This window comes from Genypterus blacodes, unplaced genomic scaffold (assembly GCF_046128005.1).
Source record: "Genypterus blacodes isolate CSIRO-AG114 ecotype Tasmania unplaced genomic scaffold, CSIRO-AGI_Gbla_v1 ptg000535l_1, whole genome shotgun sequence".
Classification (NCBI taxonomy): domain Eukaryota; kingdom Metazoa; phylum Chordata; class Actinopteri; order Ophidiiformes; family Ophidiidae; genus Genypterus; species Genypterus blacodes.
This window is the reverse complement of record NW_027467286.1, coordinates 1-20,000: the sequence shown is the minus strand read 5'-3', so window position 1 is coordinate 20,000 and position 20,000 is coordinate 1. Positions and strand designations below refer to the sequence as shown.

Below are 20,000 nucleotides of genomic sequence, written 5' to 3'. Positions count from 1 at the left end.
CTGCAGAAAATTGCTTTTTCTGCCCGGCGTGTCGGACCAAAGCCTCATTCCTCAGCTCAGATCAGTATTCATGTGAGTGGAAGGAGGAAGTGCTCATACATGTGCCTGACCTGGCCCTCCGCCTCTCCTGGCTCTCCTCCTCTTCAGAACAAGCTCAAGCTGGTCGGGTAAAGAGAAAAGGGTGAAATGAAATCTCAGGAGCTTGTTGGGCCGTCGCTGTCCCAAACGGACCTGGATCGATCTGAGCCTTCAAACTTTAGTTCAATATTTCAGGAGTAATGTTTTATTACACATTTTTCAATTTGCACCTTGAGATAGTGAAGAAGGTGAGAGTGAAGGAGGTGAGGAAGCTTCAGGCAGACTCTTCATCTCACCTGGAGTTCATTTCAAAGTTCACACTTTAATGAGCTGAAGATCTGAAACGTTCCCTCAGAGACTCTCCTACTTAGAGACACTAAACTCAGAGATGTTGTATTGACTCTGTCTCTGAGCCTCATTGTTCTATCAAAGCCGTCAGAATGCCACTTTACAGCCTTTAATCTCACTTCATCCTCCGGGTACGAATCCAAATCTATATCAAAGTAAGAAAAGTGAATCATGGCAACACAGAAGATAGAGGGCAGCAGTATGAAGCTTCCATTGTTCCTAGATTGATCTAAAGTCATCTGCACTGAAACAACAACAACAACAACAGCAACAACAACAGCGACAACAACAACAAGCTCCTCATAAGATTGATTTAGATGAAAAGCACATTCTCTTTTTATACATTTAAATAGTTCAATTAGAGAACATCTGCTCCCTCCAGATGTTCCTCTCTGTCTGTCTCTTTCCTCTCCTGACGAGTTTCACACGTTGCAGTTTATCTTTCTAAAGAAATGTGAGATGTGATGACCCAGATTCTGCCTGTAACTTTGTGAGAAGAGGGACAGAGAGGCTTTGTCTCGTTTGTCTTGTGTGATTGGTTGATGTGAAGAGGAACCAAACTCAGACTGAAGCTGTTGATGAAGACTAAGAACCTGTAGATGTGTGAGGTATTTCCCCTCACCCCTTCCTTACATGGTACCAGGTTCTGGCCCCCTCTTGCTGTTGTGTGTCTCTGTGTGTGTGTCCTGCTGGTCCACTGGGTTTGTTTATGACGGTGCTGTGAGGAAACACCAACCAAACCAAAGACGACCCCATCTTCTTCATCAGTCTCTCCCTCTCACAGCCAGTGAGTGAGGCACATTGATCACTCTTGACTAACAGAGCCTCAGCAGCCGGTGGACACAGGAGCAGCAGTGGAACTCCTTAAGACATGATTTATGATCATTAATCCTGTGTGGGCTCCATGGCGACAGCAGCTTAGTCTATCAAGTTAATGTCACTTCCTGATGCTGCGGCACGTCTCTCCATGCAGACACACACACACACGCACACACACACACACACACACACACACATACACAGATGTGTTAGTGTCTCGGCCTACAGCACAGGTTGTGTAACACGTGTGGGTCAGTGTGGGTCGGGGCTGATAGAGGAGGACTCATTCATGTCCATGACCGACACATACATTCATCTGTCTCTTCATATCTCTGAAGCGTGTGCTGCTGCAGGGGGGGGGATGAAGCCAGTGTGTGTGTGTGTGTGTGTGTCCTCACCGGCTCCACTCGGTGAAGGTATGTTTGGTTGAACGAGCTGCAGTTCTTCCTGAGGAGAGAAACGTGTCCACAGCGACTCTGTAGCTTTTTATTCCTTACTGCTTAATCTATTCTGATACAGAGTGATGTCATCATTGTGATCTGTGTCATAGATCTTCATTAGTCTTCATCGCTCTCTGTCCCATCTGGGTCTGTAGAACCAAACAGCTGGCGTCTCCCTGAGCTACAGAATAATGATGATGATGATGATGATGATGTCGTGCCTGAAATGCCCCCTGGTGCCTCACACACATTTAAATGACCTCTTTAACAACAAAACCATCTAAACTGTCCGTTGGTGATATTGAGTGTGTGTGGATCCTGATGGACGCCTGTGCTGCTGCTTCAGGCTCTGAACCCAACGATCAAAGCTCAACGTGTTCACGAATACACGCCGCTATACGTTATGCTAACGTTATGCTAACATGAGCCACGCCTGCTAAAATCTGTTTTGTTTTCCTCACATTGACCTCGTAGCTCCACTTCAGCCCCGCGGCAGCTTTACGCCTGTACACATACAGACGTGTGTGTGTGTGTGTGTGTGTGTGTGTGTGTGTTATATAATGGAGCGTGCGGATGGAAACATAATATGAGAGGAGCTGTTTACCTCTTTCACTGACAGTGATGAGAATCAGTCATAATGGTTTCAAGGGAGAAGAGTGGGCCGTGCTCTCGTAGCTTTATGACATCGTGTGTGTGGGGCCACTTCCTGTTAGTTAATAATAATGTGTGCGGGCTGAAGTGGATCCAGAATATCCATTTTTCACACTGAGGCCGTCAGGTTACATCTTTGTGTGTATGTATGTCTGTGTGTGTGTGTGTGTGTGTGTGTGTGTGTGTGTGTGTGCTCATATGGGAGTCACATGTTTGATTACATGTCATCATCATGTGTGGGATGGATTGTTGTTATGGTAAAAGTAGGTGATGGTTGAATAAATGTGTTGTCTCCTGTGTGAATGTTTCCTCTCTCATTCAAACAAACGTTCTGTAGAAACAGAGCCACTGCAGAGGAATACTTCCCTTCATCTTCAGTCAGACGTCTGGAGACTCAGCAGCAGAACAAAAGATCAAAAGATCACAAATCTCTCTGGTTCAGTTTGAATCCCAAACTTTGCCTGTGAGCTTCTGTTTCCTGTCACCTGCCTGATCAAATAGTGACTTAGATGACGTCATTATGAGCTCACTGAGTTATCTATCTATCTATCTATCTATCTATCTATCTATCTATCTATCACAGTGATCTGTCGGCCCGTCTATTTTTCTGTTTGCATGTGTCTCTTTGTGTGTCTCGGTCTTTATCGAGCGTTTAGTCACTCTCTCTCTCCCTCTCTCTCTCTCTCCCCCCCTCATTTCTTTGTGACCTCAGTCTGTCCTCAGCTTCCCTCTCTCACATTATCACCACAGTACGTTTCCTTACATGACTCCTGCTGTCCTGCTGTCCTCTCTCTCTCTCTCTCTCTCTCTCTCTCTCTCTCTCTCTCTCTCTCTCTCTCTCTCTCTCTCTCTCTCTCTCTCTCTCTCTCCTTAACTCACCCAGATGTTCATTCACCAAACACCCTCATTATCCTGGACCTCATTCATTGACACCATTATTTTGCAATAAGCAAATCTGCTTCTTGCCAAAGTCTGTTGTGGATATCTATCTCTATCTCTATATCTGTCTTTATCTATCTCTATCTATCTATCTCTATCTATCTAGCTCTATCTCTATATCTGTCTCTATCTCTTTCTCATCAGTCCTTTCTTTCATTCAGAGCAGACACAACAGCAGAGAGCCAGACATGAGAGCAGGATGAGACAGAAACTCCAACATGACACACACACACACACACACACACACACACACACACACACACACACACTGATGCAATCCAGGTCCAAACCAGGACGAGCAGCGTGATAGCAGACTTTAAACGCATCGTGTGGCCTTCAGGAGACAGACAGAATTGAAGTCAGGGTCTTAATTTCAGACACAAAGACGTTTCCAGACGTGGCAGTTTCAGATGATGGACGTCCTCTCCTGTTCTTCTGCAGCCTCGCCTCCATCCAACACTGCCACACAGCACACACACATCGATAAATCAGCCAGAGGTGTATGAGGTCAACAGTTGGGTGCCCCCCCACCTGAAGGCACCATAGGCAACTCTGTGGTTTCATGCATCGAGGTGAAACCCTTAATTCTTTAGCCAATAAGCCGAGACTAGAACAGCCCAGCTATCTGTATAAACCAGCCTGTATTTGTTTCTACCCTGGTGTTGCTTCCACAGCGCAGATCTAAATCTCAGCTTGACCACTTTCCCACCTAAGATTTTTCAAAACAGCCATACAAACAAACACAAAAGTAATTTCTAAAACCCACAGGTCCCCCAGGTCCACAGGTCCCACAGGTCCCACAGGTCCCCCAGGTCCCCCATGTCCCCCATGTCCCCCATGTCCCCCATGTCCCCCATGTCCCACAGGTCCCACAGGTCCCACAGGTCCCCCATGTCCCACAGGTCCCACAGGTCACACAGGTCCCCCAGGTCCCACAGGTCCCACAGGTCCCCCAGGTCCCCCAGGTCCACAGGTCCCACAGGTCCCACAGGTCCCACAGGTTCTCCACTCTGTTACTGTGAGTGTGCAGACGCTGTAACCTGGTGACGCGGTGATGTCATAATGTCTTTATCCTCTTAGATGTGTCAGTAAAGCAGTTTGTTATTGTTTTGTTTGGTAGTCACATGGCTTTGTTCCCTCACACGGAGCCTTTGGGACATTTTTCCATTCAGTGCATTTTATTTGTAATCTGGCCCCAAAATAAGGAGCTCTCCTTTCAGAGCTCATCAGTTTGATCTGACACATCCAGGATCCACATCGCTCTCATTTTCACACTGAGACATCACTCCATCCATCCACACGCTTATAGAAACATGATGAACTCACCTGCTCTGGATTCAGAAACAACAGAGACACGTCAGGCTGGATGAAGCTTGAGAATCTGAGAACGTTTCTGCTTCTCTTCCTCTCCGTTTGTGCGTTTGTGTGTTTGTGTAACCATGTGTGTGTAAGCGTGTCCGTGTGAATGCATGTATGTTATGTAATCATGACTTCTGCATGAATGTTCCCTTTGGCTGTTCTTCATGTATGTCACATAGGAATCATTCATGCTGGGTGAAGCTTTCATGATGTCGTATGTTTAATATGTAGGACGCTTCAACCACCTGAGGAACAGAGAGGAGGCGGGAGGCTCGAGGCTGCTGAGGCTGCTGAGCCTGCTGAGGCTGCTGAGGCTGCTGAGCCTGCTGAGGCTGCTGAGGCTGCTGAGCCTGCTGAGGCTGCTGAGGCTGCTGAGGCTGCTGAGGCTGATGAGGCTGATGAGGCTGCTGAGGCTGCTGAGCCTGCTGAGGCTGATGAGGCTGATGAAGCTGCACACAGAGACAAGTATGTAAAACCAACACTTCCATAAACGCATTTGTATAAATTGTGATTGCAGTGCCGGAGGTGAAAGTATTGAAGCGGCCAGTTTAGATGTGCAGCATGAAGAAGCAGAACAGACGAGTCAGCAGAAGTTTCACAGCAAAGTTCTGTGCAAATGCAAACAAGTGACTGATTAAAGGAGGGAGGTTTGAGGGTAGAGGAGCTCTTCTTCTTCATTCAGGCTCCTTTTACACCCAGCTTTAAAGTGTGACCTCAGTGTTCATGATCTGAACAATGATCCATGATGAGGGGACGTCATCATTACATCATTACATCATTACATCATTACACCTCATCAGCCCGCAGGCTCATTATCTTGATGCTGCTTGTTTGAGGCTCCTCCTCCTTTATCATCCACTTTTAAAACAATAATAAAGGTTATTTTGCTTCATTTACTGCTGCTTTGTTCTGAACAGCATTGAGTGTGTGTGTGTGTGTAGATGAGGAGGTGTTGTGTAATGGAGCTCTGCAGACAAAGACCCTCAGCCTTTATGAGCGAGCTACAGTCTGCTCCTCCAGGTCTCTAACTCAGAGCGAAGAGCGTGTGTGTGTGTGTGTGTGTGTGTGTGTGTGTGTGTGTGTGTGTGTGTGTGTGTGAGCCACTTTCTTTTACACGTTGCCTCCATGCTTTAATGTTTTCTTGTACATTGCCTCGTTGCTGAAATGTGCTATAAACAAACTTGCCTGGCCTTAAACTCAGAATAATAGATGTAAAGTAAAAACCCTGATATCTTTGCTGTAATGATGAAGGCAGCCTCTGAGTGTGATGAGCGTCAGTGAAGAGAGAAACTACAGCACAACACACAATCATGGCTGCAAACTCCTGCTTTCCAGTCTTTTTCTGGTGCTCTGGATTTAGAGGGGGGGGGGGGGGGGGGTAGTGTCTTCATTGCCTGTTGTCATGACAACTGCAGGCCGTCGTTGGACGTCTCAGCAGCTATCGACGCTCTTCAGGCTGCCGTGGTCTTTTGCAGCTCCTCACAGTAATTGTGCCAGTTGCTAAGTGCTTGGAGTCTTGATATGCCACTAATTGTTGTTGTGCAACAGAGGAGCAGCTTGTTGGGAGCAGAGAAGGAGGACGGATCACACAGGGAAGAGTCCAGTCATTTAACTGGGCTTCTCTCTTCTAATCCTCCATTCACACATTTAGTGACCTGAGTGTGTAAGGTTATGTTTGGCATTCTGCTCCAAAGTGAGGGAGCACAGATATTCTGTCAGAGAAGAAGAAGCTTCCTGTTTGAGAAGATAGAGGAAGTAGAAGAAGAAACCCTAACACAGATTCCTTTATCCTTTAACAAAGCTCATTGAATTCATAAACAGGCAATTAAAGTTATTTAATTTTAAAATGAATGAATTCAGAAAGCTAAGAATCCATAAATCCTCTTCTTATTCATGCTTGATTCATTAAATGATGTCAATCTGCCTCTTTCCTATAAAGGAGAGATGTTTATGTCAGTCTAATGTGGATTAACCAAATTAATCCACATTAGACTGACAATGGAGCAAAAGCAATCAATCAGCTGTTGTAGAACACAATTAGCAGCTGGATGCAAATGTGTTTGATTGTTGTGTTTGTGAGGTGAAGGGATGTGAGCCCATGTGATCCTGAGCCGGCCCCATGAACCGGCCCGACCTTTTCTCTCTGCATCAGGAGGAGGACAGCTTTGACGTGTCGGGCTGCAGAGGCGCCGACAGCTTAGAAGTGCAAAATTCCAATTTCTACTTTTTCTGTTAATTAGTTGTCACACATTACAGAAATGATGGCTCTCATCCAAACCTGGATGTGTGAGGAAGAGTGTGTGAGAGAATCATCGGCGGCGTGTAATCGGCGTGGCGTGCTTGTAAAATGGAATCACTTCCTGCTGACTGATTGTCTCATTTCCATACCGGCTCACATTTTTTCATTTTCCGCCCCGTGACTCCCTCGGCCTCGCCGCTGTTGCACTTCAGATAGATTGATTCCTGGGCCGAGCCAATTCCTCCATTTGGACCTCAGCCTACATAATGATTCATAATGCACGTAACAACCACCCCCCCCCTCTCAGTCATAATCCCTGTTTCCAGTCCTTTATTGGATCACTTCCAGCCTGATAACAATTCCAATCTGCATTTCCTTCTCTGCATACTCAGAGTCTTTAGGTCTCAGCTGCTAGCTTCAGAAGAAATGTCACAAAAAAACAAAAATAATAATAATAATCTGTATATTTATTTATTTTTTGCACAGAATTAATGTTAACGAGACTCAGTGTCACATCATCATCATCATCATCATCATCATCATCATCATCATCATCATCATCATTTTCAAATGTCATATTCCGCTACATTCCACAGAAATCCCTTTGGATGGTTTTACTAAGATCATGGTGACGTTCTTGTCACTGAACATAACAAAGTGACAGCATGCACGTCCACTCAGGCTCAGCAGCTCAGCAGCTCAGTGCCTGGAGGCCAAAAGCGGTTCATCTTTGACCTTTTGGCCTTTTGACCTGCTTTCTTTAGCTTGGTGACTCACGTGCACCAGGAAATCAAGAGAACATTACAACATCTCTTTTCACAACATCCATTAATACAGAAAAATCATTATCACACTTTTAGGTTTTTTTTTGACACAAGCTCTTCCTGCTGCTTGATTGATGTGAGGTCAGCAGGGAGTGAAGCACGTGTGTAACACGTCGCACAGCTGATATGTTCACAATACACTGCTCAACAACAACACATCAGTCAGAGTGTCAGAGTCCAGCCCGTCTCAGTCGTGTGTCCACATGTTTGGACTCTCCTCCTGATTGACAGCTGCTGTATGTGTGGTCCGTGTTTATTCTCACTGGGTTGTGAAGTGTAATGGACTTGTTCTCAAACGTTGTCATAGTGATCAGAAATGAGTCCAACGTAAAACAGCACCGACGCAAACACACACACACAGACACACACACACACACACACACACACAAACACACACACACACACACACACACACACATCAGATCAGTGTCACATGCAGCAAGACAGAAGAAGAAAAGGTTTCCTGTAACGTCAACATAGCAAAAGAGTTCAGGCAGAATGAGATGAGAGGTGTGTGTGTGTGTGAGATGTGATTAAGACTCCACAGTGTGAAGAGATCAGTCACAGGACACAGATCTGTGCTTTGCTCTGAAGCCCTGTGTCATTATGCTTCATTATTCACAGATGTACACACTGACTCATAAACAAAGAGCAGCTGAAGCTCAGTTCCTCTTCTCGGTGCAGAATAATGTAATAGGCTTATTTTAATGTTCTCCTTGTGAAGGCTCCTGATGTAATTGGATCTATCTTGCATCCTTTTCTGTGTTTATCTGTGAGTTAAAGTAATTATCTTACGCAATAACCCAATAATGCACAAAGTCATTACAGCCGGCGGAAAGCAAGACATGGGACATTATGGTTCCATCCTCAGCCCCGTGTAGAGGGGAGGCAGGGGTCAGCTGTGTGTGCTGGGGGTCATGGAGGTTGTGAGAGGAGAGTTCATTACATCTCCTTATGTATCACTGCTGTGTTGGTAATGAGGCGTGTAATCACAGCGTAGCTTCGGCGTGCTGCACAGGGACACGGCTTGTAGTTTGTTAGTTTTCCTTCAGCTTGGTTGAGACGTAATTAAATGTGATGAATAGAATGAGCGTTTTTATTGTTACTAGTAGCCACGACAGGGATGAAGTCCAATCAGCTGGGGTTGATGGAGGATTCGCTGAATGGAATAATGTGGCACTCATAATAAACAAAGGCCTCAGCAGAGACGCTCCACTCTGTGTGTGTGTGTGTGTGCGTGTGTGTGTGTGTGCCTGAGTGATGATGACGTCTTTATGAACACCTCTAGGGTTTCAAGCATTCATTTGTCTGTAATTGTAAAGATAGACGTTATTGAATTTGTTGTTTTGCATCACTTGGCACAGCTGCTGATGTTGTGTTGTGTTGTGTTGTGTTGTGTTGTGTTATCAGGTGAGCTGCAGCCTCTCAGTACATCTGCAGCAAGCAGGAGCTAGAAAACATCAAATAGGTTATCAGAATGTGTAATATGGGGGGGGGGGGGGGGATGTAAATGTGTAAATGAAAGCATATCAATGAGTTTGTTGTGGTTTTTAATAATCTATTATTAGCTGATTAAACAGCGTTCAAGCCTGTGGGAGTCAACCTCTGTGTAATGAAAGGGTGGGCACACACACACACACACACACAGAGCGGTGCCACACTGGGACGCTCTGTAACAAAGGAGCCAGAGCAAACACGCCTACGCTGGAGCGCCGGGAACATCAATGAAAGTAGTTGCATAATTTTTCCTGTAGGCCAGAAAGAATTAAAGCACAGAACTAAGAAGGAAGATAGAAAGAGAAGATTTGTTCTTCTTCTGCTTTGGCAAACGAGTCTCCTGCCCGACTCGCCCATGAGCAACTCTGAGTGAGCGAGGTCGCAGAAGAATCTAGAGATCGCTGCTCAGAGTACAGAGAGAGGAATGGGTGTGGAGGTAAAGTGAAACTTGGCACTTGCTGTGGTTTGTAAGGTTTGACACCATAGTACAGACGGTAAGGCAGCATGTTTGGGTGAAACAAGGCCTGTAAGGATGCTAAATGCTTCACACAGGACCCATGGAGCTACGGCAGGTCCACATCTTTCACTTCCACGCCTCTTTCCTCAAACCAAGTGCATCTAAACCCTCTGCAGACTCGAGTGTCTTCTTTGACCTCGCGTCTGAGTTGTGTTTGCTGTCATTTGGCTGATGGTTGGCTGTTTGGCTGTTTGGCTGTTTGGCTCCTGCACTCACCTCTGCCTCTCTTCTGCCTCCCCTAAGGTGGAGTGACCTTCCAAAGCCTGCTGTCAGGAGAGCACAGTCACTCCCTATATTTATCTAAACCTCCACCTCTCCAACAAAACGCCCCCTGCTCCCAAAACAACACAGGAAAGACACGGAGCTTCACTTTAGCTTGATCCTTTCCTTCTGTACAGTGTTGTCATCAGTGTGTGTAACACTTGTTTAACCACACACTGAGATGAGGCCTGCCAGTGTTTGATCCATTTCTACTCAGCCAGTTGCTCCATTCTGTTCTGTTCGTATTGATTGATGTGATTTTCACGCGGCAAAGCATTGCAAAGATTTCAGAATAATTCAACTCAACTATAGAAGATAGAGCCCGACTGAGCCTGAGCAGGAAGGGCCAAGCCATCTGAGCAGAGCAGAACTCTTTGATTTCCCTCTCCCGCCCTTTCTGACTTTCCTCCTTTTATGTTTTATGTTTTATGTTTATTTTAAGGAGGTTTTCCCTTACAATACAAATACAAATACAAAAAAACTGGACTGGACTGGACTGGACCATGTGTCCCAGTATCTGGAACATGTGGAGGAGTTTGGTGATGTAGCTTTACTAAGCTGCGCTCTGATTGGTCAATCATGGCGGTCCACAGTCTTATTTAACCTTGATAACAGACCGGTCAGGGGTCAGGGGTCAATAGCTCAGCACTCACAGCTACAAACAACAATGCTGCTGCTTATTGACAGTGGCTCAATGTTTCTCATTAGTGCTATTATTGGTTTTGTATTCAGTTGCCGGTCGTTACTATGTACTGTCCCTTTAAGAAAGAGGCGCTCTGGAGTGACGTTGTGTGTGATATTGGCCTGTACAAACAAAATGGACTTGACTTGTTGTTTTGTTGTGACTTTCCCCCGGCAACCTTAGTATTTAAATAACTTAGAGTGAATGCACTGTGCAAAAGGATTTCTTTGGTTTGTTGCCCCGTATGAAGAGGAAGAGGAAGAGGGACACCAGGTCCATATTATACTGAGGAGGAGGAGGAGGAGGAGGAGGAGCAGGAGGAGGATGATGCTTCCTTACATAGTTATGAAGAGTCGCACACTAAAACAAATAAATATCAGATTAGTTTCCTCTTCTGTGTGAGGAGTTTGGGTGAAGTAAGAACTCTTAAACTCTCCCTTGTTTTGCTTGGCAGTGATGCGTTCAGGGGCCGACACACCGGAACTGCTGAGGGTTCAGATGCACTTTGGGTTCTGTCACCGCGGCAACGGAAGAAGGGACGTTTATCAAAATGTGACAGCGTATGGGACAGAGACGTGTGCAGTGTCGTGGAACTTCAGGAATAAATAATAAAAAGACATTTGAACAAACTTCATTAACAATACTGTAGCACAATTAAAAACCACACTAACACTAAGTTACAAAAAGATTCCCTTTAAAGTGTCTTCAGACTCCCTTAGTACTGGCAGCTTACAAACTGCAGATGTTTCAGAGAAGTGTAGAACACCGGGACATGTTTACACCCTGAGATGGAGATCCAGATCCAGATATGAAGTACAGAGCAACACTGAGCCTGACAGACGGCTCAGTCTGAGGCTGCCAGTGTCGCTTCTGTCAAAATGTCAAACTCCCTTCAACCCGTAATGTACACTTTGCTTTTTGTCGACTCTTATAGGAAAAGAACTGCATACATTTATAAATAATCAACCTACCAAGGCTTTAATTTAGCATAAATACTTTTAAAATGAAGAATAAACTTCCCAGTGTAAACCTGATAAACATCTCCTGATGATGTAGAAGGCAGAGGAACCGTAGAGTTGTAGTTCAGTCTATGCGCCGCATGTTACATTCAGTTCACTTCTACGCCTCCTCTCCTCCTCTCCTCCTCTCCTCCTCTCCTCCCACCTCCCTCCTCCCCCCTCCTCCCCTCCTCCCCTCCTCCCCTCCTCCCTCACAACCCTGAACTGCTGTGGATCTTGGTCCCTTTGTAAGCTGGAGAGCAGGGAGAGAGGACGATGAAGAACTCAGATCCTCTTTAACAGACTGGTGTGAGTTTGAGCTGTTAGTTAGAATTGTTTGAAATTGCATAGCAGAACACAGTGGTCTGTATCTGTGTGTGTGTCTGTCTGACTGTCTGTCTGTCTGTCTGTCTGTCTGTGTGTCTGTCTGTCTGTGTGTCTGTGTGTCTGTGTGTCTGTGTGTCTGTGTGTCTGTGTGTCTGTCCGTCTGTCTGTGTGTGTGTCTGTCTGTGTGTGTGTGTGTCTGTCTGTGTGTCTGTCTGTGTGTCTGTCTGTGTGTCTGTCTGTCTGTGTGTCTGTCTGTGTGTGTGTGTGTCTGTCTGTGTGTGTGTCTGTCTGTCTGTCTGTGTCTGTGTGTCTGTGTGTCTGTGTGTCTGTCTGTCTGTCTGTGTGTGTGTCTGTCTGTCTGTCTGTGTCTGTCTGTCTGTCTGTGTGTCTGTGTGTCTGTGTGTCTGTCTGTGTGTCTGTCTGTGTGTCTGTGTGTCTGTGTGTCTGTCCGTCTGTCTGTGTGTGTGTGTGTGTCTGTGTGTCTGTGTGTCTGTGTGTCTGTCTGTGTGTGTGTCTGTCTGTGTGTCTGTCTGTCTGTGTGTCTGTCTGTGTGTCTGTCTGTCTGTCTGTCTGTCTGTGTGTGTGTCTGTCTGTCTGTCTGTCTGTGTCTGTGTGTCTGTGTGTTTGTGTGTCTGTGTGTCTGTGTGTCTGTCTGTGTGTGTGTCTGTCTGTGTGTCTGTCTGTCTGTGTGTCTGTCTGTGTGTCTGTCTGTCTGTGTGTCTGTGTGTCTGTGTGTCTGTCTCTCTGTGTGTCTAAAGAAGGACTTAATAACTTTCCCCAAACCAAAAAGCAAACATTGCACCGTTACATCCTGTATGTTATCAAGAGAAGAAGAACTTTAGACAGCGTCCACAAACCTTTTTTTCTAGAGCACATTAGGACTTCTGTTAGACACAACATGTAAAGTTTAAGACTCAGGACTTCCTGTCTTGACTTTGGACTTGAGAATGACTTGTGACTTATAAAACAGCAGCTTGACTGACAGAATATGAAGGATGGCTTTAAACACATGTAACTAATGTACAGTTTGAGGCTATAAAGCGTTTGAGTCCTGTAGGAGTCCTGTAGGAGTCCTGTTAGGAGTCCTGTTAGGAGTCCTGTAGGAGTCCTGTTAGGAGTCCTGTAGGAGTCCTGTAGGAGTCCTGTTAGGAGTCCTGTTAGGAGTCCTGTAGGAGTCCTGTTAGGAGTCCTGTAGGAGTCCTGTAGGAGTCCTGTAGGAGTTCTGTAGGAGTCCTGTTAGGAGTCCTGTAGGAGTTCTGTTGGAGTCCTGTAGGAGTGCTGTAGGAGTCCTGTTAGGAGTCCTGTTAGGAGTCCTGTAGGAGTCTTTTTAGGAGTCCTGTAGGAGTCCTGTAGGAGTCCTGTAGGAGTTCTGTAGGAGTCCTGTTAGGAGTCCTGTAGGAGTCCTGTTAGGAGTCCTGTTAGGAGTCCTGTAGGAGTCCTGTAGGAGTCCTCTACCTGCTACATCATATGTTCCCACACTCACAGGTGGGCTGCTGCTGGTTTTCATCATCTTTTACTTTGAATCATCCATCATCATCATCAGTGAAGGTCAGAGCTCCACAGTTAGGCTCAGCATGTCTGAGTCTGACCACACTGCTGTCACCATGATGTCACAATGCATCAAACAGAAAATGGCGAGTTTGAGCAGCGACAGTGACAAAATAGATCTCAGCTCTTTTGTCCTTTTGGGGGCGTTGACTTCAGACTGAGCCTTTCCTCATGCTCTTGCATTTGTTGTCGATGCTTAGCCCCACAGTGGGGGAGGGGGGGGGCAGACAGCTCCATGCTGCCTCTCATCACCTGAGCAGGGAACCTTTGCATGCCAGCACCTGCACTGATGTCGCTGTAGGACTTAATCCCTCTGCTGGCTTCCCTCCACAGCCCCTAGACTGAGCCTGAGCAGCCTGGTGTACCGCCCCGCCCCACACACAGGCTTCACATTCTCATTGAAGTCAGGTTCACATCTATTTTCCTCCTGTAGCTGTCACTCAGCCATCACTAGACTCAGAGCTGCTTCACTTACAGACAGACCGACTGATCTTCAGGTGAGGCCAGTCAAAGTGTTTGAGGCTTTAAAGAAACGTAGAGGAGCTGCTGGTTGATCAAAGCTAACCCAGATGTCTGCAGGAGAAAGCTTGACTCTTATTACACTCAGACACATTCAGGCTCAGCTGCTCTGCATGGCTCACTTCTCCATGGCCGTGACAATATCTATAAAATGTGTCATCTGTTAGAAATGGCTATAAATTACTAAGAAAACCTGTAGTACCCAGTAATCATTAACCCTTTAAATCCATGAGTAAATCATAATATTCCCCCTGCTCTCTGTGCTGAGAGTCAAGGAGGGACTCAGCTGGTACTTAGTCTGAACATACAACCCTGTGTATGTTGCAGCAAAAACAGGAAGTGAACAGACCTGCATTCCTACATTGAGGCTTCATTCATTGTTGATCCGTTCCCTGACCGACTCGTTGTTGTTGAGCGGCGGCTGCGGCGACTGCTTGCTCCTCATGCTCCTCCCCTCCGTGGCGGCTCGCGAAGTCTCCGTCACAAAAAGTCGCGTCACCCAAACGGAGGTGACGATGCGCTTGTACTCGTTCCTGAAGTTCCTGTTGAGTAAGCCGTAGATGATGGCGTTCAGACAGCTGTTGAAGTAGGCCATGAAGTAGCTGACCACAAAAAGCCATTCTGGAATACGGGGAGCCACACGAGCCGGGTCTATGGCCACCGCCAAGCCAATCAGGTTAAGTGGAGCCCAGCAGATGGCAAACAGCACGAAGACAACAAACATGGTTATGAAATTCCGTAAGTCACTGGGTCTGAGGCGAGGACTCTCTTCTGACTTGACTTTACGGCGAACCTGAACACGACAGAAACACGGGTTAGATTTATGAGACCCCCCCCCATAAACTTATAAATGTGCTGAGACACACACTCCATCTGTCCGTCAAATTCATCCCAGGTGATGTCACCCTCACTGACTGATCAATCATCCGTGTCGTGTTTAGTTTCTTGGCAAACCTCAGATTTCATGTCTCGGAGAGGAAACGCTGTGATTTTGATGCGGTTGTGTCATTTCTCAGTGTGATAAGAGGAGGGAGATAATTAAAGGTCAAATGATTAAAAGCGTGTAAAGACTTCATTAATGAGCCACTGGATCAGAGTGGAGGAGAGATTCAATAAGAGCCACTTTGGAATGAATACATAAAGCATTGTGGAGAGAAATCCAAACCAAAGACTGACCTGAATCACAAGAACCCAGATGCGCAGGTAGCAGAAGGTAACCACGGCGATGGGAACCAGGAAATGAACCACCACCACGGCGACAGTGTAGGAGCTGCTGACGTTCTGGGCGAAGGTACAGGAGTAGACTCTGGGGTCGTAACGCAGCGATCCGACAAAGAAGTTTGGGACGATGGCCAGGATTGTGAGCAGCCATATTAAGGCGACTAACAGCAGAGTGTTGCGAAAGCTGTAGAGGCGACTGTAGGAGAAGGAGTGGCAGATGTAGCAGTACCGGTTTACTGCGATCCCAGTGATGTTGAAAATGGAACCGATGACACTCAGACCCATGAGGAAACCACTGATCTGTGCAGAGGAAGAGAGAGAGAGAGAGAGAGAGAGAGAGAGAGAGAGAGGCTGTTACTCTGCGCTAGCCTAGCAACCCTGCTGCTGCGTAACCAACGGCAGCAGAGTGGAACCATCTTACTAACTTCAGAGCAGAAGCCCCTTGAGAGTTTTCCATTAAATGTACAAACCAGGTCCTCCAGTACCACAGCACCTGGTTGATTACCATTGTAGGGTTGTGTTTAACCCATTAGTATCTGAGTGAATACACTGAGCTGATGATGCAGGGAGGGACAGGACGTCTCCATGTAAACGTGTCTGTTAGGCTCAGGTCCCAATCATCTCACTGCTCTCTCCCCTGGAGTCTGAAGGGTACATGAAGGTGAAGATGATCTCACCATGCATTGGGTGTTCCCCAGCGCCCATCCATCATGGAAGAGAGCGTAGAGGACCAGAGGGTAGGGGTAGAACGCCACCACCAAGTCAGCAAAGGCCAAACTCACCACGAACACGTTACCTGGGGAGCAAGGAAGAGATCAGTCATCTGTTCCATCCAACACACTTCACTGTCTCACACTCTTCATCTCAGGGCAGCGGCACACATCTGTTCAGCCAATCAGGTTAAGTACATCTGAGCCTTACATGCATCCACTCTCCTTAATAAAGCTGCAGCAGTCTGAGCTCTAAACCTTCACTGTGAGGAGGTGAGACTGTTCTGGACTTTGGTGAAGGAAGATGGAGGTCAGTGTGAAATATGAGACCTGGACAAACTGAGTCTTTGTTTTCATGTAAGAATAGTACTTCTCTATGTCACACACTCTTGATTGACTGTAGATAATACAGGCTAATGAATTAAACATGCTGATCTTCAGGTTAATAGCCTGTTGGGACTTTATTAGGCACAATAATCCTCCTTCTCTTTGTTTGTGCCTCACACAGCTCTGTACTGAAGTGCTCCCTTCTGCTGTTTGGTAAAGAATGAGTTTGCTGTTGGTTGAGGCAGAGCGCTGAGCTGAGCCTTAATGGAAGCATGAATCAGGGAGAGGAGACTTTAGAGGCACACAAAGAGTCGGGTCATTAGCTGTGACATTTTAATTTAGTCCTCTTAACATTAATGTGCTTACAACATACAACTGCTAATAAAGGAGCGGAACGCTGCTTCCTCCTGCGATTACAACGACTAATCAGGATAGTGAGGTCATTTAGATGGCTAAACTTTGTGTGTGTGTGTGTGTGTGTGTGTGTTCTTAAACTGTTCTCTCTGGTTTGTCTGAAAACAAGCAGTGCTCATTTAACAAAGCAGAAAGCAACCATTTCACCTGTGGGACACACACACACACACACACACACACACACACACACACACACACACACACACGTAGAGTTCACAAAGCTGCTCTGTAAACTCAATTCTTCCTCTCTTTGGTGATTGACAGGTGACCGCCCGTTCATTCTGCTGTGTAATCACTTTAACCTTATTGCTTGTTTATATTCTGAATATGTGACCTAAATGTAATCTTCCTGAGTGATGAGAGGATAAACACATCACGCCTCTGAGCTCTGCTCCTGAGGGAAACCAGCGCTCTGCCACTCCACTCCTGTAAAATGCTCCCTGCACTGCATGCTGGGTAGGCTTACCTTGTTTGCATTTATATTTGTTTTCACTGGAGGAATGGGGGCGAGGGGCGGGGGGCGGGAAAAGCAATGATGGCAGGAATGGGGATTGAATCCAGAGGAGAGCGATGTGGAGGAGAAGTCAGGGAGGAGGAAACCAGAACAGAGGACCGGTCTGATCTGCTCCTCTCACCTGCACCTGGAGCTGTGTGCTGTGTGCTGGTTGGAGGGACAGACAGGTTGTTTTGATGTATCTCTCACTCAAAAGTCTCAAATCCAAATGAAGTCAGTGACGTTTGATTCCTGATTCTACATTTCTGATTAAATCCAGCTGAGTTTCAGGACAGCTCATCTCTGAATGAGGCTGTTGGTCCATTTAACATCAACAAATGAACGGGACGGCAAAACAAAGAAGAAGAGAACCAGACTGAAGACGAGGAGCGATGGGAACCTTAGAGTCACAGAGTGGAGTCATGACTGAACCATGTTCCAAACATCAGGGAGTCATATTTTCTCTGAGGCAGCGTAATAATCCATCCTGCTGCTCCTCCACTTTAGATCCCAGAGAGAAGCCGCTCTGTGCTGGAGCCGCTCCATAACAGCAGCTTCCTCTTCCTCACTCGGCTGCTCTGCCAACTGCCTGCTCGTAAATGTCAGGCTCAGTCTGAGCCAGCTGACCCCACAAGGGCAACAACACAAAGCTATCTAGTCTCCTCTCCTGCTCCCATCGCTGTCCGCTCTTCATTTAATCTGTCCGCTCAGCTGCTGTACAAACTCCTCAACCAAGGAGAGAAGGTCTGGACCAACTGATCCCTAACCTCTCATTTCCTTCTCCCTAATCCTTCTGCTCTAACAGCCTCTGTGTCTGCAGAGGGAGGATGTGTTGCAGTGAACATATCAGTATTATAGGAGCTTTACATTCTTATGTTTTAATCAATATCTGATACATTTAAAGGAAATGAGCCTCAGACTCAGATATTAATAACTGCTCTTCTTCTTCTTCTTCTTCTCAGATACCAAAAATCATTACAAAAGCCCTGAAGCCTGCGTTTCAGTGTTGGGTTGCGTTGCTCTGCAGAGGTTCACTCAGTTTAACACCTTTATGCAGGGGAGGCTTTTATTTTGAAGGTGAGCACACCGAGTGGACATGAGACAGAGGAAAGAGGAAACCATTCTGCTTCCAGTCACAAATGATGACGAATAAGATGAAGCTCTGTCACACTAACTGACTGACCAAGCTGTGTGTGTGTGTGTGTGTGTGTGTGTGTGTGTGTGTGTGTGTGTGTGTGTGTGTGTGTGTGGAGTTACATCGGAGACAGGGTTTGAAAGTCAAACTTGGTTCATGGCTTCAAAGCCCAGTGAGCAGAGACAGAGTCTGGCTGAGGAGCAGCGACTCGGCACTGCATCATAATTGGTGTTGGCAGTGGACACGGCTGCTTTATCTTCAGGAACACGCTTCAGGGCCGCGGCTGGTTTGGCCAGCCAGACAGCCAGACAGACAGACAGACAGGCAGACATGAGAGGAAGTCAGGCGACCGAATGAGTGAGGAGTGTGGAGCTAAATGCATCAATTTAACTCTTCCATTTTTGTAGATAAATTTTGATTGCATCTTTATTTCGAGGGTCTCTTTGATGATTTTTCTGCCCTGCTGTGGTTTTGCTCTGCACACTGAGTGAAAACAGGCTGTTTGAAGAGTACGTTTAGGTAAATTAAGTCATTTGAGCTCATTTTTAACTGAAGTCCCTCGACAGGTTGAAGGAAAAAGTATTTAAGAAGTGAATCTTTAAGGAACCTTCCAGAAAACAATCCTCGATATTCCACTAAAGAATGAGGCCAGATAACAACAAATATGAGATAAAGATGCAAAACAGGCCACGACTGAGCAATGCTGGTCTGCCAGTACTGAGGCCCATCCTCCTGTTACAGACGCAGATGAAGGTCAAGAGCAGAAGAAGGTCAAGTACATCATCCACTGTCCAAGAGGAGGAACCAGAGGAGGAACCAGTGGAGGAACCAGAGGAGGAACCAGAGGAGGAACCCGAGGAGAGTAAGGTTAAGAACTCACGCTGCGGTCAAAGACAAGGCGAGCAAAGTGAATTGTCTCTATAGAGTATTCTCCTACTTCCTTCTTCTTGGGATGTGGGATCAAAGAGTTCAAAGTCGTTACAGAGCAAGCATTAAAACTAGAACGTAAGATTGAATATATCACAAAAGAAAGAAGAATTGTCAGGAAATACACAATGGTTTTGTTTGGCGTCCAAGGTTACTGTCAAGGCAACGGATCCTCATCATTCTGTGTCGTTGTTATGAATTCTAATACAAAGACGATAACAAAGTCTCTGTCATGATGAGGCAGTAAATGAGGTAAAGCGTATCTGTGACATTTCTCTTCCATCTTTGCTTAGAGAGATGAGAGAATGACAGAGGAGGTTCCCTGAGCCGCAGCAGCACGATGGCTTGATAACCTTTTAGTGCTCATGAGTGACTCATGAGCGCTGGCGTGTCAGTTGACATTGTCTGTCATGCATTATGGATGTTCCCATCAACCAGAGTTAATGTAAAAATGACAGATTAATGCCAAATGGCTGCGTATGGTCTGCAAAAGAACCCCAACACATTGCAAAGACAAATGGGGACAACGACACAGCCTCCAGTGACAGGAGGCTCAGAGAGTGACGGGCGGCTCAGAGAGTGACGGGCGGCTCAGAGCGTGACGGGCGTTACTCTGGGACAGAAAAGGGGAACAAACACTATTCTCAAAGAATTTTCATAAGAATCAACACTGGAGGCAAAGCTGCCAACATGTATGCAAGTAATGTGTAGATAACAGTGTGAGAAC

At 46.3% G+C, this 20,000-nt stretch overlaps 1 protein-coding gene across 1 annotated transcript; it reads right to left on the bottom strand.

Annotated features, from left to right (window-relative positions):
• Positions 1–14,416: 14,416 nt before the first annotated feature.
• LOC142990458 (melatonin receptor type 1B-B-like) lies at positions 14,417–16,749 on the bottom strand (the record flags this gene model as incomplete). The annotated part of the gene is made up of 4 exons (XM_076140260.1): positions 14,417–14,839; positions 15,223–15,567; positions 15,945–16,066; positions 16,695–16,749. Coding segments are annotated over 4 exons (945 nt in total), but the record flags the coding sequence as incomplete, so codon positions are not given.
• Positions 16,750–20,000: the final 3,251 nt, after the last annotated feature.